An 18,834-nucleotide genomic window follows, 5' to 3' on the forward strand; every position below is an offset into this window, starting at 1 on the left:
TTCAAGATCAAAACCTCTTTGCACTGAGGCTGGTTGTATTTTTCAGCTGAGAAATATATAAACTCCTTTCTTTTTTCCCCTCCTGATAAATACCACATGAAAGATTAGCCATTAAAGTCTTCATATTTACAGAAATAACCAAGATTCAGATTCAACAGCTTCCCTCTAATCAGCTCCCACATCAGCCTCCAACGGGAAAGCAGCCAAAAAGGCTCCAAACACACTTCTTGTGGGGCTAAGTCTCACCTAAAGCTCTAAGATATGGGAAACAGTTCAGTCTATACGGTTGCCTGAATAATAAATTGAAATAAAAGCAAGAGTCATGTGCATTGTCCCCTGGTCATTGTCCTGGTCATAATCCCTTAAAAAAACCAAACAAAACAACCTACTGCTGTGTATTGGATGTGTTCAGTGTAAAGCAGAGATCGAAACAGCAATCTAAATAAATGGGGCTTGTAAAAAGGAAGCTGTGGAGAAATCTGCTGCTTTGTGCTTTTCGCAAAGCCCACCCCAGGATCCTGTCGGTGTTAAAGCACAAACTCCAGCTCTTCGCTCCTCGCTGGGCCCTGGAGATGAAAATCTGAGCCATGCGGGGGAGGCGGCGGAGCCTCACAACGCGTTGTACTCCACACATTTGGATGGGTCTGTTGGGAAGTGCTTCTGGCAAATGGTCATGAGCCTCTTCAGCCCCTGGGAATTAACAAAACAAGGACAATTCTGTAATAAAACTGCAGCTGTCAAGCAAACTTAACAGCCTACAGTATTTTTAAGCTTAACGGGAATAACTTAAGACAAATAGCTGCTATTTTGTGGGTTGTAGGTTTTTTTAAGTTGGTTGTTTTTCCAGTTTTTATCAACCTTCCTGCTTGCAAAGTGTGAAGTTATTTCCAATATTAGAGGAGTCTGTGGCATAACTGAAAAGACCACAACAGATTCAGGCCCTCACGACAGATTCGCAGTGAGGATCACAGTGATGCTTTAATCCCTCTTTGCCACTGGAGGAGAAAACAGTACTATGAGCAAGAAAAGATTTTGAAAAGAAACCTGAACATTAAAAGTAATTCTACAGAGTAATAAGCAATTTCTAACATCAAAACAGGCTTCACAGCTACGAGAAGAAAGGAGCAATTACTCTGGAGGAGAGGTCTCGTCCTGGCCTGCACCGTGGAGGCAAATCGAACCAGTAATCGAGAAAAGCAGAATGTGGACTTTTCAGTTCCTTCGAGGCATCGACTGCCAAAAACCAACACCATGGAAACCCTATGATTATTTTCTTTCAAGTCATGCAGAAAAGTCGAACAAAGAAGGAAAAAAACTGCAGTGGTGGTAGCGTTATGTGGCAGTGACATCGTACTCCAGGATGGCAGAGCCGTGTCCCTGTCATTAGACACTCATTGTGGAAGACGGTTCCTCGTTGAGGGATTCAACAGAGGAGCTTTGGCCCCTTTCATCCAGGCAACTCCGGAAAACACGTCCTAGCACCATAACAAGTCCTTTGTGGGATGCTGCGATCCCAGGTTCGTTGTAAATCAGAAACACGTTTGGTTGATGTAACTGCTGGGAGCACAGATGATAAATATTTCATGTTCCAGTTTGAACCAGACTAGTTAAACAAGACTTGGTGTTTAAGACCAATGTGGAGGACACACATGTTTAAAGCCAACTCTGTCTTGGTGCTTCGGTAAGTTGTGTAATTCAGAAGGACAGATATGAAATTCACAGTGAGAAGATGAACACAAAGATTTCCTTGACTAACCCTAACCCTACCCTAATCCTACGGCCCCAACCCTATCTGTAACCCCAAAAGCAGAGAAAGGGCAAACTGGGCCCTTCACATACGTCGTATCTTCCACAAGGTATGTTAAGAGAGATCAAACGACACTACACAGTAGAGATCTTTCTGCTCAAAGGGTGGTAAATGGACACAGCTGGCAAATTATCCACCAAAACGGGAGAAGTAGCATTGTGGTCATGCTGAGGCCAACAACAATTTTCCTTTAGAGTCTAAATCCTTCTTTTAAAGTAGACTAACAACAAAACTATTTAGTTTAACAGAAGTTATTTCATCCATTAAATATTTCCAAGTATGACACTAACTGGAGCCTGCCTCTGAAGATGCATAATCCACACACTGATTTTCAACTTACAAAAGAACTGGTCGAATTTAATTTATTGGCTCTGTGTCTGGAGCTTCCTCTGACTTCACAATGATATTTTTTCAGTTAAAAACTATAGTTGAAGAGAAACTAAAGGTTATACGTGTAAGCCACAGCACAAAGAGACTCACGCTAGCTGGGGAAGTCGTATTTTGCAAGTGTCTGGATGGCAGAGCTCAGAGGGTGTGATCAATGACGCAGAACATGGTTGAAGGCCTGTAGTCAGTGGGGTTCCCCAGGGGTCAGTATTAGGTCCAGTCCTGTTCAACCTGTTCATCAATGACCCGGATGAAGAGACGGAGTGCACCCTCAGCAAGTTTGCTGATGATACAAACCGGGAGGAAGGGCTGACACATCAGAAAGCTGTGCTGCCATTCAGCGAGACCTGGACAGGCTGGAGGACTGGGCAGAGAAGAACCTAATGAGGTTTAACAAGGGCAAGTGTAGGGTCCTACACCTGGGGAATAACCTCAGATACCACTACAGGTTGGGGCAGACCTGCTGGAAAGCAGCTCTGCAGAGAAGGACTTGGGAGTTCTTGCAACAACAGGTTGGCCATGAGCCAACAGTGTGGCCTTGTGGCCAAGAAAGCCAATGGTACCTGAGGCGCATTAGGAAGAGTGTGACCAGCAGGTCCAGGGAGGTTGTTCCTCCCCATCTACTCTGCCCTGATGAGGCCACATCTGGAGTTGTGTGCCCAGTTCTGGGCTCCCCAGTTTAAGAAGGATAAGGAATTACTGGAGGGAGTCCAGCGGAGAGCTACAAAGATGATGAGGGGTCTGGAGCATCTTTCTTATGAGAAGAGACTGAGAGAGCTGGGGCTGTTCAGCTGGAGAGGAAAAGCTGAGAGGGGATCTCATCAATGTTTATAAATATCTCAAGGGTGGGTGTCAAGAGGATGGACCAGACTCTTTTCAGTGGTGCCCAATGATAGGATGAGGAGCAATGAGCATAGACTGAAGCACAGGAGGTTCCATCTGAATATGAAGAGAAACTTCTTTACTTTGAGGTGCCAGAGCCCTGGACCAGGCTGCCCAGAGAGGTTGTGGAGTCTCCTTCTCTGGAGACATTCAGACCCACCTGGACACATTCCTGTGTGACCTGCTCTGGTGAACCTGCTTTAGCAGGTGGGTTGGACTGGATGATCTCCAGAGGTCCCTTCCAACCCAAACCATTCTGTGATTTTGTGAAATTCCATGCATGATGTTAGAACTATGAGTTAAGCAGCAAAGGAACTCAGAACAAAGCACGCCTTCACAGCTACTTTGGTGTTTATACAGCATCACAATAGTTAAGATACAGAAAAATTCATTAAACTCATTCCTAGCCCAGCACTGAACAGCCTTCAGGTCCAGGATGAGCCACCTATTAAACAGGTGTTATGCTTGACCCAAATTAAGGCAACTGTCCATTTCTAGCATCTTTTTACCACATCACCTTTAACTATAAAACCGTTATTTCTCAAACATCCCTTAACTTCAAAGGGAAATTTGTTTGATTTTCAAAACTAATGTTACCTGAATATATTTCCTCTGAGTTTCGTCGTTGAGAACGTGGGCTACGTGCTTGGAGAAAATCTTTTCACGACCCGTTCGAGCGTGGATGCCAACCATGGTGACACCGATAGGCCAGGGCGCGTTGCCAATGGCCATCTGAAGATAAGCGTCGTTCGCCTGGAGGAACACAGCGCAGGCACAATTAGCAAAACAGAAAGGGTATCAGAACGCAGAGCATTTTGGCACTGCCAGATGCACCACATGGGAAGGCATCAAAAGGGGAATTTCAGCATAATGGTGATGGCTGAAAGAAAATAAAAGCTCCAAAAGAAAAGCACACTATCGTACATCCCACAATTTTAGTCCTAGAATCAAATGATTTGGATTAAACTTGCCTTAGGCCATCTAGGTTTTTTTTCAATAACAAAAGCAAGTCTTGCTTGCTTGCTTGACAAATCATCCCAACTTCTCAAAAGAATAATAAGAAATACTAGAAATTTAAAGGCAAAACACGTCTCAATTTCCTCTGCATACACAAGCTGCTTAAGCAAATGCAATTGGTATTTGAGTTCCACTTCTGAAAGCAGCAACAAACAAAACCCAGCACTGCCTTTGATCTTGTGTGCCAAAGTCCTCCTGCCTCCTCCAGTAAGAAAATTTTGTCCAAAAACGTTTTCATTAACTTACTTCAACCTCACCAGGTCGGCTTACGTGAGCATAGCCAAAGAAAGGGCCAGTGTCTCATAGTCAATAACTCAGTTTGCTTCAATTAATTCCTAATTAATTAATCAACACCCTATTACTATGAATTCAATACCTTCATTTAACCTTACAATATCAGGTTTCCCATATAGGATTCCTCTGCAACTTAATATAGCCATCTCTGAGAAAAATTCTCTTTGTGTTTGCAAAGCTCTGCAGTTTCACCAACCTCAAAAGATCTTCTGACAGGCTGTGGATCAAACGCTACCTGGAGCTTAATCTGTAATAGCCATTTTTCGTTTTGTTTGAATATATGTTGTATTCCCAGCTAGTTATATTCAAAATGTTGAAGTAATAAACTATATCGATTAGAACCAGACAGCCTGAACATGCCAGAAGAATGCAAACAAACTTACCTTCACATATTCTCTTTGCAACATGAATTTAATAATATCTGTTATTGATTCTTTGATGTCTGCAGGAAGTGTCTACAGGAGAAGGCAAAATAAAAAAGACGATATCTTTACTTCAGAATAGTAGCTTAGGAAAATCATTCTACTCAGTATTTATACAAAGTTTAGCACCTACCCGAGCTTGAGGACTTCAACAAAGGAAAACATCTTTGTTATTTAGATGAAGGATCTGAAGCGAGAGGTTAGAATCATAGAATGTGCTGAGTTGGAAGGGACCCACAAGTGAAGGGACCCAACTCCTGTCCCTGCACAGGACAACCCCACAGTTCACACCATGTGTCTGAGGGTGTTGTCCAGTCTTTTCTTCAACACTGTCAGGTTTGGGGTCATGACACCTCCCCAGGGAGCCTGTTCCAGTGTCCAGCACCCTCTGGGTGAAGAACCTTTTCCTAATGTCCAACCTGAACCTCCCCTGGCACATCTTCCTGCCATTCCCTCAGGTTCTGTCGTTGGCCACTAAAGAAAAGAGCTCAGTGCCTGCCCCTCCTCCTCCCTTGTGATGAAGCTGGAGCCACCGTGAGGTCTCCCCTCAGTCTCCTCCAGGCTAAACAAACCGAGTGACTTTAGCCATTCCTCATATGGCTTCTTCTCCCAACCCTTCACCAACTTTGTAGCCTCTTCTGGACACTCTCTAGCAGCTTTTTATCTCTTTTATCCTGTGGCGCCCAGACCTGCACACAGTGCTCCAGGTGAGGCCGCACCAGTGCGGAGCAGAGCAGGACAATCACCCCCCTCGCCCGGCTGGTTAAGTGGTTACACCTTGTACTAGCGGCAAAGCGCAAAATACAATCCCAATCCTCTATCATGTTTGCAACCCAGAGAACAGATGATGCGTAAAGCAACACCTTGAGAAGCAGTGGGCAGAATAAAAAGGTCAGAACTGGGAGTCCTGGGCTCTAGACACAGAAACTCTGACCAACTCACTTCTTCAGCGAAGGCAACATTACCTCAGGACAGGGCACGAACCATGGGCTACTTTGAAAGCAGAAGCTAAAGTAAGTCTTATAGGGCAGTGACATTGAAAAGCGATTCACCCTTTTCCGAAGTTTTCTGAAGAGCGGCCTCAGGTACGATTCTGTCTGCTTCTGCGTGGCGCTGTTCAGCTTCCCCTGCACCCCACGTTTCACGTAGTCTTCTCTGGCATTCAGCTCCTTTGCCCAAACTCCAAGAAGAAACTGCAGGAGGAACAAGCACATTGATGTCATGGTGCCATCTAGTGACACCCGCAGAAAGCACATGGGAACACTGGTTTAACCCACCATGGCAAAAATGAGGCTTTTGGAGAAATTTGAATTAAAAAGGCAAGAAGCCTTTTTTGGAGAGATATGAACAAGCCTCCTATTATAAAAACACGTGAGTAAGAGAGGAGCGTGTATAAAAAGGCGTGTACAAGGGAACAACAGTGTCGGTATCAGCCCTGAGAGGAGGAAGGGTACGTTAAAGAACCAAAATCTCATGTTTCAAGATAACTTTCAAGAAGGAGCCTAAGGAACAGTAAAGATCAGAGTGAAAATTCAACCCACCGGACAGCAAACATGTCAAATGTTCCTTCTTTTCACCTGGAAAATGATTTTTGAGCTTTGTCTGACTGCCCAGCTCAAACTATTGCATTAAAATGTCAATGTATCTGATACACACAAATGAAAGATTCAACTCTTGCTGTGACTTCTGATTATCACAACAGTTACACAGGGACCATCTGACCCAAACGAGAGCCAATAGAGGCTTCTTGCCAGGAAACAATTTTCTACCATCCACTTGAACCCATTTCCTCAGCAAAGCCACTGGACTTCCTTTAAAATTCTCGTATTTCACATAAAGTGACCGGGTGAAGTTTTGTTTCAGCTTGCACCGATCCTGGGGAAGGGAGGCAGGGACTCCTCACCAGTTTCTAATGCCACAGTAGTACATGGAAGCAACTACACACAACTGCCCGCCTGGACACATTCCTGTGCGACCTCACCTAGGCGTTCCTGCTCCAGCAGGGGGATTGGACTGGATGATCTTTTGAGGTCCCTTCCAATCCCAAACATACTGTGATACTGTGTGATACTGTGATATTTATTTTGTCTGGAAAAGTAGGGCCAGATTTTGAAGAATGCTGGTCTCCCAACAGCTCTTCTCCAGGTCTAGCAGAAGTCACTACTGAGATTAAGGTTGTGGAGTGCCAAGGATTTTTAAAAAACCCGCATCTTATGCATAATGCATGAGGTTTTCTCTCCAAGCAGCTGAAACCCTCCCTTCTTTTCACAAAATGTATCTGCACAATAGTAAAAAATGACATGGCTACAGAATAATTCACCTACTAGAGTTTGTTACCTTCAAGAACTTCGTTATGATGTCCATATCATAGTGATCATCACCCCGTCCTAAGGATTCTCCCAAAGCCTAGAACAGGAGAAAAAAGGCAATGATTTCCACATTGTTCAGAGGTTTGTCGGCACCACCACAGCAGAGCACAATTCACTGCATCGTGAACTGTAATAAATGGAATAAAATAGCTATAGATGCGACTGAGATTCATTAATCTATTAAAAACATTTAAGTCAAAAAGCCAATAGGATTATTTCTGAAAAGTCAATGCAACAGGAATTTTTCATTCACTAACCACTAAATCATTGGTATAATTAGCAGTTGTCTCACAGCAGTGTATTAAGGGGAACTGTGGGTGCACTGCATTTTTGAGATCCCCAAAGCCATCAATTAACCTAATTATTTTGTTAAGCTACATCAATTGTTCAAAGTACTGGGGCTTTTTACCATTTCATTTAATTGTAACTGTGAAATTCAGGGAACAACTCCAAAAACCCCCAAACAAACAAAAAAAACCCCAAACCAGTATGCTCCAATACTTCAGCTTTCTGCCAAAACCTCAAAACTGTTAATATAGCATTTTTAGAAACATCTTCCAGTAGATATAGTTGCACAGATAATGTTTCCATTGTCCTCACATTTCCAAAGCGAGTTTGGTTAAAAAAAGATCTCCCAGACTTAGAACCAAATCCAGTAGAAGCCTTTATGCTCAAGGGAGTGCAGTTTAAGTAGCATAAAATTAAGACTACAGTGTTTACAAACTTTTCAGAAAATTATTATTTCCATGGCAACTGCCCCAAAACGGGACTATTTTAAAAACTGACTAACAGATCGGTAAGTGCAGCCCCATTAAAACTGCTATCCATTCTGGTATTGCAGGTATTTTATATCACAACCCCTGGTACCCTAAGAAAAAAGCCAAAGACTATCTCCTTATACTAATGTTCTCGTTTGAGCTTTCAGTTATAAATCAGATTATTTCGTAAACACACTTTTGGAAGGATGATATGAAGAATAACTTCTGCAAAGAGTTTTGAAGAAGAAGGGTAGAAGTCCTCAGCTCTAGTTAATGAGCTTTTCTAAACATTACCCTGAAACACCAGGCGCTGAATGCATTTCATGGCACTCAGTCTCCACTCACACAAATACCGTGGTTTTCTTTCAGAACACAGTAGTCATCTGTGATGATCTTTCCGGGACACATTGGGACTGTATTTCTTACATTTTCTGTGATCTGCCTACTTCTGACTTCCACTTCTTCTTTGTCCTGGGTGTTTTTTATATCAAACAATCTCTCTGTGTTGTCTATTTTTCAGAGTCTGGTACTAAGCCCATTACCCTCTCAAATACTCATTGGACAGGTTTTAGAAATTGTGACCAGGTGTTACATTTTTATTCAAATCCACTTCAAAACCCCCTGCAGAGGGAATCCTAACTGGATCAACTTTCCTTGCAGGCAACTCCTATCCCTTTTTTCATGAGGTGTTGTAAACAAAGATCACTTGAGTTTTCACCTGTCTACTGTCGGCAGTCAAGGCTTAGAAACCTGAATTTCCTAACAGGATACTTCAGAATGCCAAAGTCAGATGTTGAAAACAAGATAATTTTGTCTAAACAATCCTGAAGCTTTCTCACAATAATATACTACGTCTAAAATTCCTTAATTAAAATCTACCCATCACGTACTTCTAGTTCTTCAATAGTAGTGTTCTCCTCATGGACTTTCAAGTCATTCTGTGAGTCATCGTCTCCTGCTTCCTGGCCGCCTACAATTTCATTCAGATACTGCTGGTCAATCTTATCCAAAGCAGCCTTCAGGTCATTTCTCAGGCCCTGGAAAAGACAAGAAATGACTAATTTGAAAAGAAACACCCTCAAACAAACACAAGCAGTTCAGTAGTGTCACTGTGAGCATCCAACTTCTGTTTATGAAAAGTCTCATTCTGTAAAAACATGCATAAGGGTTTAGCTTTGTTGTCTGAATTTGAACTGAATTTGAAGGATGGTTTCTGGATTGCTTCAGCACTTCACAAGAAGCAGGTGCATGAACTTCTGCAACGTTCAGATCTATGAAAAAGACTTTTTACCACGTTTTCACCAGAAAAGCATGGAGGACAATCAGTGATTAGGAGTTTTGTCAAGATATTTTCTCCAAGCAATGTGCTGAACCACCCCCAAACAGAAAACAGACCATAACCACCATCAGCTTTACAAGTCATCACATCTGCCCTAAAAAAAGGTGTAAATAACACTTCTTCAGTACTATGACATAACACATCTATGTCTTCCCTTTATTATCAATGATTTAAACATTCTAAAATATTTTATACCAATTAAGTGTTTAAAATCCCCTACTGCAGAATAGGTGATAAACAAAGAAAAATCACATACATGGTTTCAAACCGATGCTATAGTTAAGAGCTGCTTTTAAATAGAACAAGAAACTCGGCTTAGTCACAGTTTGAGGACCCACATTTTTATCTTGAGACAAAATATAAAGTTCCATAAAGGAGTGTGACATTTCTTACCCTAAGATAAATTCAGCCACTCCACTGGGAATACACAGGCACAGTTATTTCCCCTCTTCCATCATCATACGTGACTGTCTGGAGCGTTTCTATTAATCATTTAGCAGTCTAGAAATGTCTGAACCACAAAGTGGTTACCGTGACTGTCCACATTCTAAGCAACACACAGCAACAGGAGTGACTGAAACACATAACACAAAAATCCAGCACAAACCTATTTACGAGCTCACTATTTCCTAATACTCCTGCCACTGTCATCCACGTCCCTGCAAGGGAAGCTTTTATTAGCAGAATTTTTTTTAAGCCTTTAGATCTGTTTCTTTTTATTAAGACTTGAACATGAGCAGACTTTTCTGCGCAGTCCCAGCAAAGACATTTCAAACAACTCAGTTTGCTACAACTTAGGGAAGAAAATCCAAATTGTCACTCTCTTAGCTGGGTTGCAAATTCGGTTGACAGTGAACGCAAAACAAAGCCCAATTGTGTCTCCTCACTTAACTGATCAATTCTTAAGAGGAATAAATCAGTTAATTATGATATATCTTCTAGTCTTTTTTTTTTTAATGGGTAGCTCCTTTAAAGGGAAGAAAGGAGAAGAAGAAGATTCCCTGAGATGTTATAGCTCTGGAATCGAGGGATTTGAAAAAGCCATCTACATACCAGAAAGACAGGATACAATCCTCCTCTTACTTACCTTCTCAGAAATACATATAATCACAAACACAGGCTAGTTTTAACAGTAAATGACTCTTCTCTGCTGGTTAAAAAGCAGGTAACAACCCAAGCTGGGGTATTCCTCCCACCTGGAGATTCCTTTTTCAACTGAAACAGGCCTAAGGTTGAACTATCAAGCATAAGGAACCGTAATTGTGGACAAAACAATGACATTTAACACACCTTCTCAGGCAATAAATTGCTCTGTACTACCCCTCCCTCCTGAAAATTAAGTTACTAAAACTGATTTTCTGTAACTCTTAGAGAATTCCTCACTGGTTATCCCACTACAAATAAGCAACTAATAGCCAGCCAGTCTTACCTTGTTCACTTCAGGCGCAAGAATTTCGATCTTCCTCAGCCGTTGAAATGCATCATAATCTGTTTCTCCAAACAGTCGGATCGGCTCACCCCTTTCTCGTAACCTCCTGATAACCTGAAAAGAATCAAAGCATTCCCTTGCGCAAACTTGTAAAAGGAAGCAAAATAAAATCCAGAATGACAGATTTATTTACTTTGCTTAGAACAACAAGCTGAGCTGGACTGGAGAGGAAATGGCAATATTTTAAGTAGTGGAAAAATGTTCCAGACACTTTACAATCTAAATATAAGATTCCCACGGTATTTCAGTGAAAGGTCATTCCAAATATTACCAATCTAAATTTTGCGTAAAACTCTTCAGCGGCTTGGTGTGTCCTGACTTCTTCCTGCTCTGACTTGTTTAAACAAAGACACAAAAATCATCCCTTTGGCAGAGCTTAAAAACTGTTTTGAAAAATCACAAAGGAAATCTCACTCACCTACTTGTCTAGGGCAATAAAAATACTCTCCCTAACCTGGCTGCAGGTTTTCCCAGCACATCTGCAAGATTCATTTGCTGAAAACTCTCATCCTTAAGCATTTGGCAAATATTAATTCCTACAATCTAATAGGATAGTAACTTTAGACAAAACAGAGGTGTAATATCCCCCCCTCAGCTGATTTGCAGAGTCATAGGCATAGCCAAAAACGGAACTTAATTCTCCTGATTCCTTATCTCACGCTTTGCTTCTATATCTCTTTATACTGATCATTGTTCATCTGGTGTATGAAGCAATAGGCTTATAGATCTATGAATCACCATGTAATACTCTGGTGATCAAGAGAAGGGTTTGCACTTCCTTTCATACCATCACTTTGTTATACCAATAGACAGGTTGGACAACAAGAAAATAAATGAATCGAGGCATTAATTCATTTCTTCAGCTCAAGTACCTTGCTGTATGTTGGCAAGCATTTGACTTGCAAATATATCACAAAATGAAGGGTATATAGAGAGTGGCAACACATCAACCTCGACCAAAACACACACCCAAGTAGATCAACAGCAGCAAGACATCGCATGTCACAGAGGACACACAGACCAAACCTCAAACCAAACATGAAACCAAAAGCCTGTCATATACTCCTGTAAAAACAGCAAGTATCTTGCAAAACGAAGGGGATGTGTGGCATCCTCGGATGATCTCTAGCTGGAAATTTCAGTATTTCCAAAATTAGAAATTATTCTGTACTTCTGAGCTTCCTGCTTCTCTTCTGCTTTGGGGTATAGATCTGTTTGTGCACTTGCATTCACACAGGTATTTTTATCCTTAGAAAGGTCAAAGAACACACCAGCTGCTCTGGTTTCAGGACTTTTTCTTCTAGAAATCAAGGTGAACTTCTAAAACTTAAGTTTCTAAATTGGGGTTCAGACCAATGAGCTACAAAGAAAAGACGCTGGAGGAAAAAATCTTGGAAAAAAACAGTATGCCCTTTCCAGTATTATCAAAGGATAATACTGATATTCAGGGTACTGTTTTAGAAGTGATCTGAAAGAGCTGTAAATTGTTATAGTGCATCTGTGCAAACCCATAAAACAACAGGCTCTACCCATCTCTACCTCTCTGTGCACTCAACTGGACAGCAGATCCTTACTGACTGAAGATGATCATTGTTGACTGTAACAATGGAGGCTTATTATTTTATACAAACTGCCATTAAAAGTACACTTGACTAGAAAAAGCAGCCCTAACAAGAAATTTCAGATGCATTTGCTGTAAACTCAAGTAGTCTGTTGATGGTGACTGATTTTACCTCCTGTCTGGAAAGGGTCATCGGTAACTTTTCTTCCGCCAGCTCCAGTTCCAGCACTGGATTTGAAGAAGTCAGTGGTTGCTCCTCCTCTTCTTGCTGCTGTACCTACATTCCACAGACACAGTTACTAATGTGCTGATGGAAATAAACCCATATATTGATAGCAATGTAAAGATACAGAACTCTGGAACACTGATTTTAATATGACAATAGAAACCTTTAGTTTCATAGTTTTTATTGTCTATAATTGAATTTCACAGAATATCAATATTTAACTAACACTTCTGCAAGTTGCAGGAATCACAGAATCATGGAATACAATCATAGATTAATTTGGGTTGGAAGGGACCTTCAAAGCTCATCCAGTGCCACCCCTGCCATGAGCAGGGACATCTTCACCAGCTCAGGTTGCTCAGAGCCCTGTCCAGCCTGGCCTTGGATGTCTCCAGGGATGGGGCATCCACCACCTCTCTGGGCAACCTGGGACAGTGTTTTATCATCCTCATTGTACAATATTTCTTCCTCATGTCCAGCCCGAATCTCCTGTCTTTAATTTAAAGCCATCACCCCTTGTCCCATCTCAACAGGTCCTGCTAAAAAGTCTGTCCCCATCAGCAAATGCAAAGGACAACTGCTGAAGTTGGGCAATCACTTTAGCAGGAAGATGCCAAAAATAGCAAATCCACCCTCTGCCTGTTGATTCCTGCCCTCTCCTCCTTACCCATATGAAAGCATTTGCATTGCTATGATTCAAATACAAAATCCTCCGGCAAACATAAATAAATGGACTGTTCCCAGCCCACTTAGCGTGCCCTCTTCACCCAGCTCACCAGGCGCAGCAGATGCATGGGCACAAGGGCAGAAACGAAATCCCAAGGGCAGGGAGAGAGTGGGGCTGCTATTTTGGTGGCACTTTCAGCTTAAAATACTTATTACCTCCAGCTTCGGTGAGCTGAGTACAGTTACCAGTGATCCATGGTTTCTACTGGGTTTTGAGAGATGTTGAAGGTAACACATCTTTCTATCAAGCTTGTCACAGTTTCTTGTGGGTTAAAATAAAAAGGTACCTACAACTCCTCACAGGGAGAGGATCTCATTAACAGCTCCTCTTAATCTAAAAGAAGGCCCCCGAATCAAACAGAGCTTTCTTTCATCAATCAATATTTTAATAATGCAAAACAACTCTTTGATCAAAGTAACTTTGAGACAGCAGTCATGTAACTACAGTTCCCTTTAGAAGCTCAAATTTGACACTTCTGACAGCATGAGCAGATCGCTACAGGTAACATTCCTACAATAAGGAAACATTTCCAGTACTTACATCTTGTTTTTACCTAGATTCCTTATTAGAATTTATTTCCTTTCCATTCTTGCTAAAAGGGAAATGCTCCATTTAATCCTACAGCACCCTCTCACATTCTCCATGCACATGCATTGTCATGTCCAGTTTGCATTCAGGCTGATCAGTTTGATGAATATATAGATTTTTTAAAGAAGCTTTTCTATTCTTTCAGGCCAATGTGTCAGTCTTGCCCTCCCATGTCAGTATGAGTCCACATGGGTGTCAGGATCCACCCCTGTGGCTCCAGCTACACGATTCAGCCACAAATCTACGTTCAGTGCTGTATTAGCACACACAGAAATCAACCCTACGACCACAAGTGTTTGAAACAAGCAAGGGAAAGACAATCAAATCAACGTTTAACATGTAAAGGGAAGGGAAAAAATAAAACTTCCATCAATGCAGGAAAGGGGAAATTGACAAGGGACAGAAAATATGGAAGAACTCTGTAAATATACATATAAAGAAATACACTCCCATGGCAGAAGGATACGTACAAATTTTAACTTACAAACACTCTTGAAATCATAAAGAGACAGCAGCATAGGGGGAAAAGATTTGATCCGTTCTGTCAGCTGGACTCCACAAGTTACAGGCGATATCTTTACCACAGTTATTTTGGTTTCAGTGCTTTATTTTTCAAGCAAATCAAATTATTACAACTGATTAAATCTAAGCAAAGCAAAAAAGCACCTGAATTAAAAAAGAAATCAGTCTGTATTCTAAATCTTATGAATGCAGCAAAGGTCAAATGCAGAAATCTGGGAGGCTCTAAAAAGGCACTAAATTTAATGAAGCAACTTATTTTAAAACCATTTTCAGGGTTACATTGCAAAGCAAAACTGGTGCTGCAGCAGCACAGATAAACCCATTTTAATCACCATATGAGGTTCTGAAGAATTCAAGCCAATGCTCAAAAAGCATCGCGTAGTCATTTCCACTTGTAAGAGCGACTGGATTCTCAGAATGTTTTCTCACAACTATATGCTGTGCATTCTGAGAATCATTTTGGTATCGATGTTCAAATATTCCACAAACAGATCAAGGTTTCAGAATAAGTCGCTGACTGGGTAAAGTTCAACTGAAAACAAAGCTCCTATTTGTGCCCAGTAACACCAAACACGATTACAAGCCTCTGTCGTCCCCACGGGAACACGACCCCCCTCGCAAACACGTACGGTCAGGCAGGCAGGCAGACACACACGCTTGTAAAACAAAACAACATTCTTTCCATTTCCGTAAACTATTGCCCTGACACCATTTCCAGGCAGATAAAGCCTTCCAGATCACTCATTTGTTGCAAAATGCACTCAAGGTTACCAATTGTTTTCTCATAATTTGCCAGCAAGTTGATAAATGCTGTTGTTGCACTTGTTCAATGTTGGACGGTTGATGGCCAAAACCAAAATAAAACATATACAGTATGAAACTTGGTAGATTTTTCAATATGTGCCCATGCTATACTGATTTCTTTTGGACATTTTGACCAGATCGTGAAAATAATCTGAATGGATAAAATTATTCAAATGTATCAATTTTTTTCCCAATAATGGGTGGGGGAAGGTGGCTACATCAGACCCACTGTTCATGCCTAACAGCACAATTTAAAAAGAAAGGAAGACAAGCTTTGATCCCAAGCCACTCCATGCTTTCCACAAAAAAATAAATTAAATAAATAAAATAAATAAAAGCCAAACCATAACACAAACTTAAGTAGCTGTATATCATGCATATCTGTTCCTGCATTGAAAATGGGTTTGGAAACTCATACCTCTCCAGGTGGCTTCTCATTTACAGGCTAATGTATCACATTAACAGATTGAACAAAGAACAACAATAATCAGTAACAACATTTATACTGTTGATAATAAAATTTAGACTTCAAAGCAAACATATAAATTCCTGGAAGAACAATTACCATACCTTGTATCCGCATCTCTGAAAATAGGCCTCCTCTTCTTTTTTAGCTAACTCGCTGCGTTTGAAATATTTCTTATTTCCCTAGAAGAGAGGAGAACTGTTAACAGTTCACAGCTTCATGTACTTGGGAAAAAATGGTTCCAACTTCCTTACTTGATACGGCGAATTCAGCTACATCCTTTCAGAGAGGTGGCTTCATTGTCATGTAAAGGGAACTAGTTGGAAGCACCTCTGGAAATGAGCAGCACAGAGTGATTTTGCAGCCCATTTGCACAAGCAGGCATCAAAGTACAATGTGTTCACCAGAGCTTAGAAAAAAAAACATCCTTTGTCCCATAAGGCCACAGTACTCGTTAGTGTAAAGCTTCACTTCAGATGTGCATGACAAGGCCCAGGTTGGAGCACAGTAAAGTTGTTTCAATAAACAGTATAAAATATGTCATTTTACACTGAGTCAAGGAGGTGAAAAAAAATCACCTTTGTAGAGAGTGTTTTGTAAACTTGCTTAGCGCATCAATGTAGAAACATGTTCAAGAAGATCTTCCAGACACAAAACAGCTGGTAACTGTGGTCACCCCGAAGTATTTCTTTTGATTAATATGAACTATTAACTTCTTTCTTCACATTTTGCCTGCCTGACATACAACAGCCTCTGATCACAGCTCCCAACTTCAGCCACTGATGCCACAACCAAAACTCAGGCACCCACACAAGCATCCTGCTCTCCTGGGGGTGTTTTTAAGCTCACAAAGGAAAGGGATCTGCTCAGGGGGAAGGGATCCACACAGGGGGAAATGATCTGCACAGGGGGAAGGGATCCCCACAGCATTCACCAAAGGTAGTTCGGGTTTTCTTAATCTCTCAGTGCCTAAAATAACTACCTAAACCAGCTCCCAAAGGCAGAGACTCACGGCGATGCCCTGAGGCCCGGCTGCGCCTCCATCCCCTGAGCGCCCAGCCCCAAACACCTCCTGGCTCCTCCCTTGACCCCCGCCCGGGCCAACCCGGCTCCTCTTCCCCAAAACCCCTCCCAGGCCTCTTCTGACCCTCTCAAATCTCATCCCGAGCCGCTCCCGACCCTCCCAACCCCTCCCCAGGCCGCTCTGACACCCTCACCCCGGCATAGGCCGCTTCCTCTCCCCTTCCCGGCCCCATCCCGGGCCGCTCCCGCCTCACCCCGCCCCGAGCCTCCCCCTCAGGCCGTTCCCCCCACCCTGGGCGGCTCCTGGGCCCGTTCCGCCTGCCCTCACCCCCACCAGCTCCTTCTCCTCCAGCTGCTGCCGCTTCCGGCTGATCTCCCGCTTCAGGATGTCCATGGCGGCCCGACCGCCGCCGCCGGAAGTGCTGCAGCAAAAACAATAGCGTCACTTCCGTCAGACCGCTTGTCGAGAGCCGTGACGCGGCGCCCACAGCGCCCCCTGGTGGGTGGGAGGAGCGCCGGGGGCTGGTGTGTGCGCAGGAGCAGCTGCGGGAGCTCAGTGACCTGGCCGAAAAGGTTCATAGAATCATAGGATAGTTTGGGTTGGAAGGGAACTTCAAAGCTCATCCAGTCCAACCCCTGCCGTGATCAGGGACATCTTCACCCAGATCAGATTGCTCAGAGCCCCGTCCAGCCTGGCCTGGGATGTCTCCAGGGATGGGGCATCCACCACCTCTCTGGGCAACCTGGGCCAGGATTTCACCACTGTCAGTGTAAAAAATTTCTTCCTTGTGTCTAAATTGAATCTCCCCGCTTTTAGTTTAAAAACCATCACCCCTTGTCCTGTCAAGGATCTGGGGTTATGGATCAATAGCCAGCTGAACATGAGCCAGCATGTACCCAGGTGGACAAAAAGGTCACCAGCATCCTGGCCTGTGTCAGGAATAGTGTGGCCAGCAGGACCAGGGCAGTGACCGTCCCTCTGTCCTGGGCACTGGTGAGGCCATACCTCAAATCCTGTGTCCAGTTTTGGGCCCCTCGCTACAGGAAAGACCTTGAGGTGCTGGAGCGAGTTCAGAGAAGGGAACGGAGCTGGGGAAGGGGCTGGAGCACAAGTGTGATGGGAGCGGCTGAGGGACCTGGGGGTTCAGCCTGGAGAACAGGAGCTGAGGGGAGACCTTCTGATCTCTGAACTGCCTGAAAGCAGCTTGGAGTGAGATGGGTTTGGTCTCTTCTCCCCGGTAACAGGGGATAAGATGAGAGGAAATGGCTTCAAGTTGCACCAGGGAAGGTTCAGATTGGATATTAGGAAACATATTTTCACAGAAAGGGTTGTCAGGCATTGGAACAGGCTGCCCAGGGCAGTGGTGGAGTAACCATCCCTGGAGGGGTTTAAAAGATTTATAAATTAGGTTCTTAGGACATGGTTTAGTGGTGACAGAGTTAGGTTAACTGTTGGGACTGATCTTAAGGGTCTTTTCAACCAAAATGATTCTCTGATTCTATGGAGCTGGTCACTGGCCCCAAGGTGCCCATGGGCCCAGCCACACAAGCTGGTGGCTGCCCCACGGGAGGGTGGCTGTGGTCCCAGCTGCTCCCAGTAGGGCTGTTACCCTGCCACCAGCCTAACACCACTCAACAACACCCCAAGGGAAATCAGAACTGTTTCACTGGCTCCAGGGTGCCCTCAGGTGAAACAACACCAGCAAAAGTGTAGGGTTCAATTGCAAGGCGGTCACAAGTACCCTGCTCCTTCCCCAGGTGCTGGTATTAAAAATCACCCAAGAGATGAGAAAGGTTTGTGTTTCCTGTCCCCTGCGCTGTCTGTGCACCTGAGACAATGTGCTGGGAACTCACTGTGATGTTGGTTTCTGCTGCCTTCAGACCGAGAGGACTCGTGTAGCTTGTAGGGACCGAGCTACCGAGTGTGTATATCCTAGGAGTAAATCTACTGTCTTTTTTAGCTTGAGTCCTTGTCACCAGACATACAGCATGTGTGACAGAGATAATAAAATGAAGAAATCTTATGTTGCTTATTTACCTGGTTTTGTCCAGCGATTCCCATCTTGTGGCTTGTAACGTGCAAGAGGTCCAGAAAAAGCTTTGAAATGTGGGTAAGAACAGTCAACGGTCACTATGCTGAAATTCATCAAGAT

The 18,834-nt window shown here is 43.1% G+C and overlaps 1 protein-coding gene across 3 annotated transcripts; it reads right to left on the minus strand.

Moving 5' to 3' along the window:
• On the minus strand, positions 1–17,117 carry PRPF18 (pre-mRNA processing factor 18). Of its 3 annotated transcripts, XM_071803512.1 has the most exons (12): positions 17,010–17,117; positions 15,763–15,840; positions 15,611–15,637; positions 14,337–14,357; positions 12,498–12,602; positions 10,705–10,818; positions 8,827–8,973; positions 7,147–7,215; positions 5,862–6,002; positions 4,771–4,842; positions 3,674–3,829; positions 1–690 (listed from the first exon to the last, which is right to left on the minus strand). In XM_071803512.1, the coding sequence occupies exons 1-12, from the start codon at positions 17,073–17,075 to the stop codon at positions 610–612; spliced, it is 1,077 nt and encodes a 358-aa protein (XP_071659613.1). In that variant the 5' UTR covers positions 17,076–17,117; the 3' UTR covers positions 1–609. The 3 variants fall into 3 exon arrangements, with proteins under 3 accessions (XP_071659613.1, XP_065698847.1, XP_065698857.1); XM_065842775.2 differs by lacking the exon at positions 14,337–14,357; XM_065842785.2 differs by lacking the exons at positions 14,337–14,357; positions 15,611–15,637.
• Positions 17,118–18,834: the final 1,717 nt, after the last annotated feature.

The sequence above is a fragment of the Patagioenas fasciata genome, chromosome 1 (assembly GCF_037038585.1).
Source record: "Patagioenas fasciata isolate bPatFas1 chromosome 1, bPatFas1.hap1, whole genome shotgun sequence".
NCBI classification, from domain to species: Eukaryota; Metazoa; Chordata; class Aves; order Columbiformes; family Columbidae; genus Patagioenas; species Patagioenas fasciata.

What these genes read in the sequence shown, in the direction of transcription:
- PRPF18 (XM_071803512.1), bottom strand. Translation starts at nt 17,075, where the DNA reads ATGGACATCCTGAAGCGGGAGATCAGCCGGAAGCGGCAGCAGCTGGAG. An exon ending in TTCAGAGATGCGGATACAAG is followed by an intron (nt 15,638 to 15,762) that starts GTATGGTAATTG and finishes GTGATACATTAG; the next exon opens with CCTGTAAATGAGAAGCCACC. An exon ending in TTGCGCCTGAAGTGAACAAG is followed by an intron (nt 8,974 to 10,704) that starts GTAAGACTGGCT and finishes TGTCTTTTCCAG; the next exon opens with GGCCTGAGAAATGACCTGAA.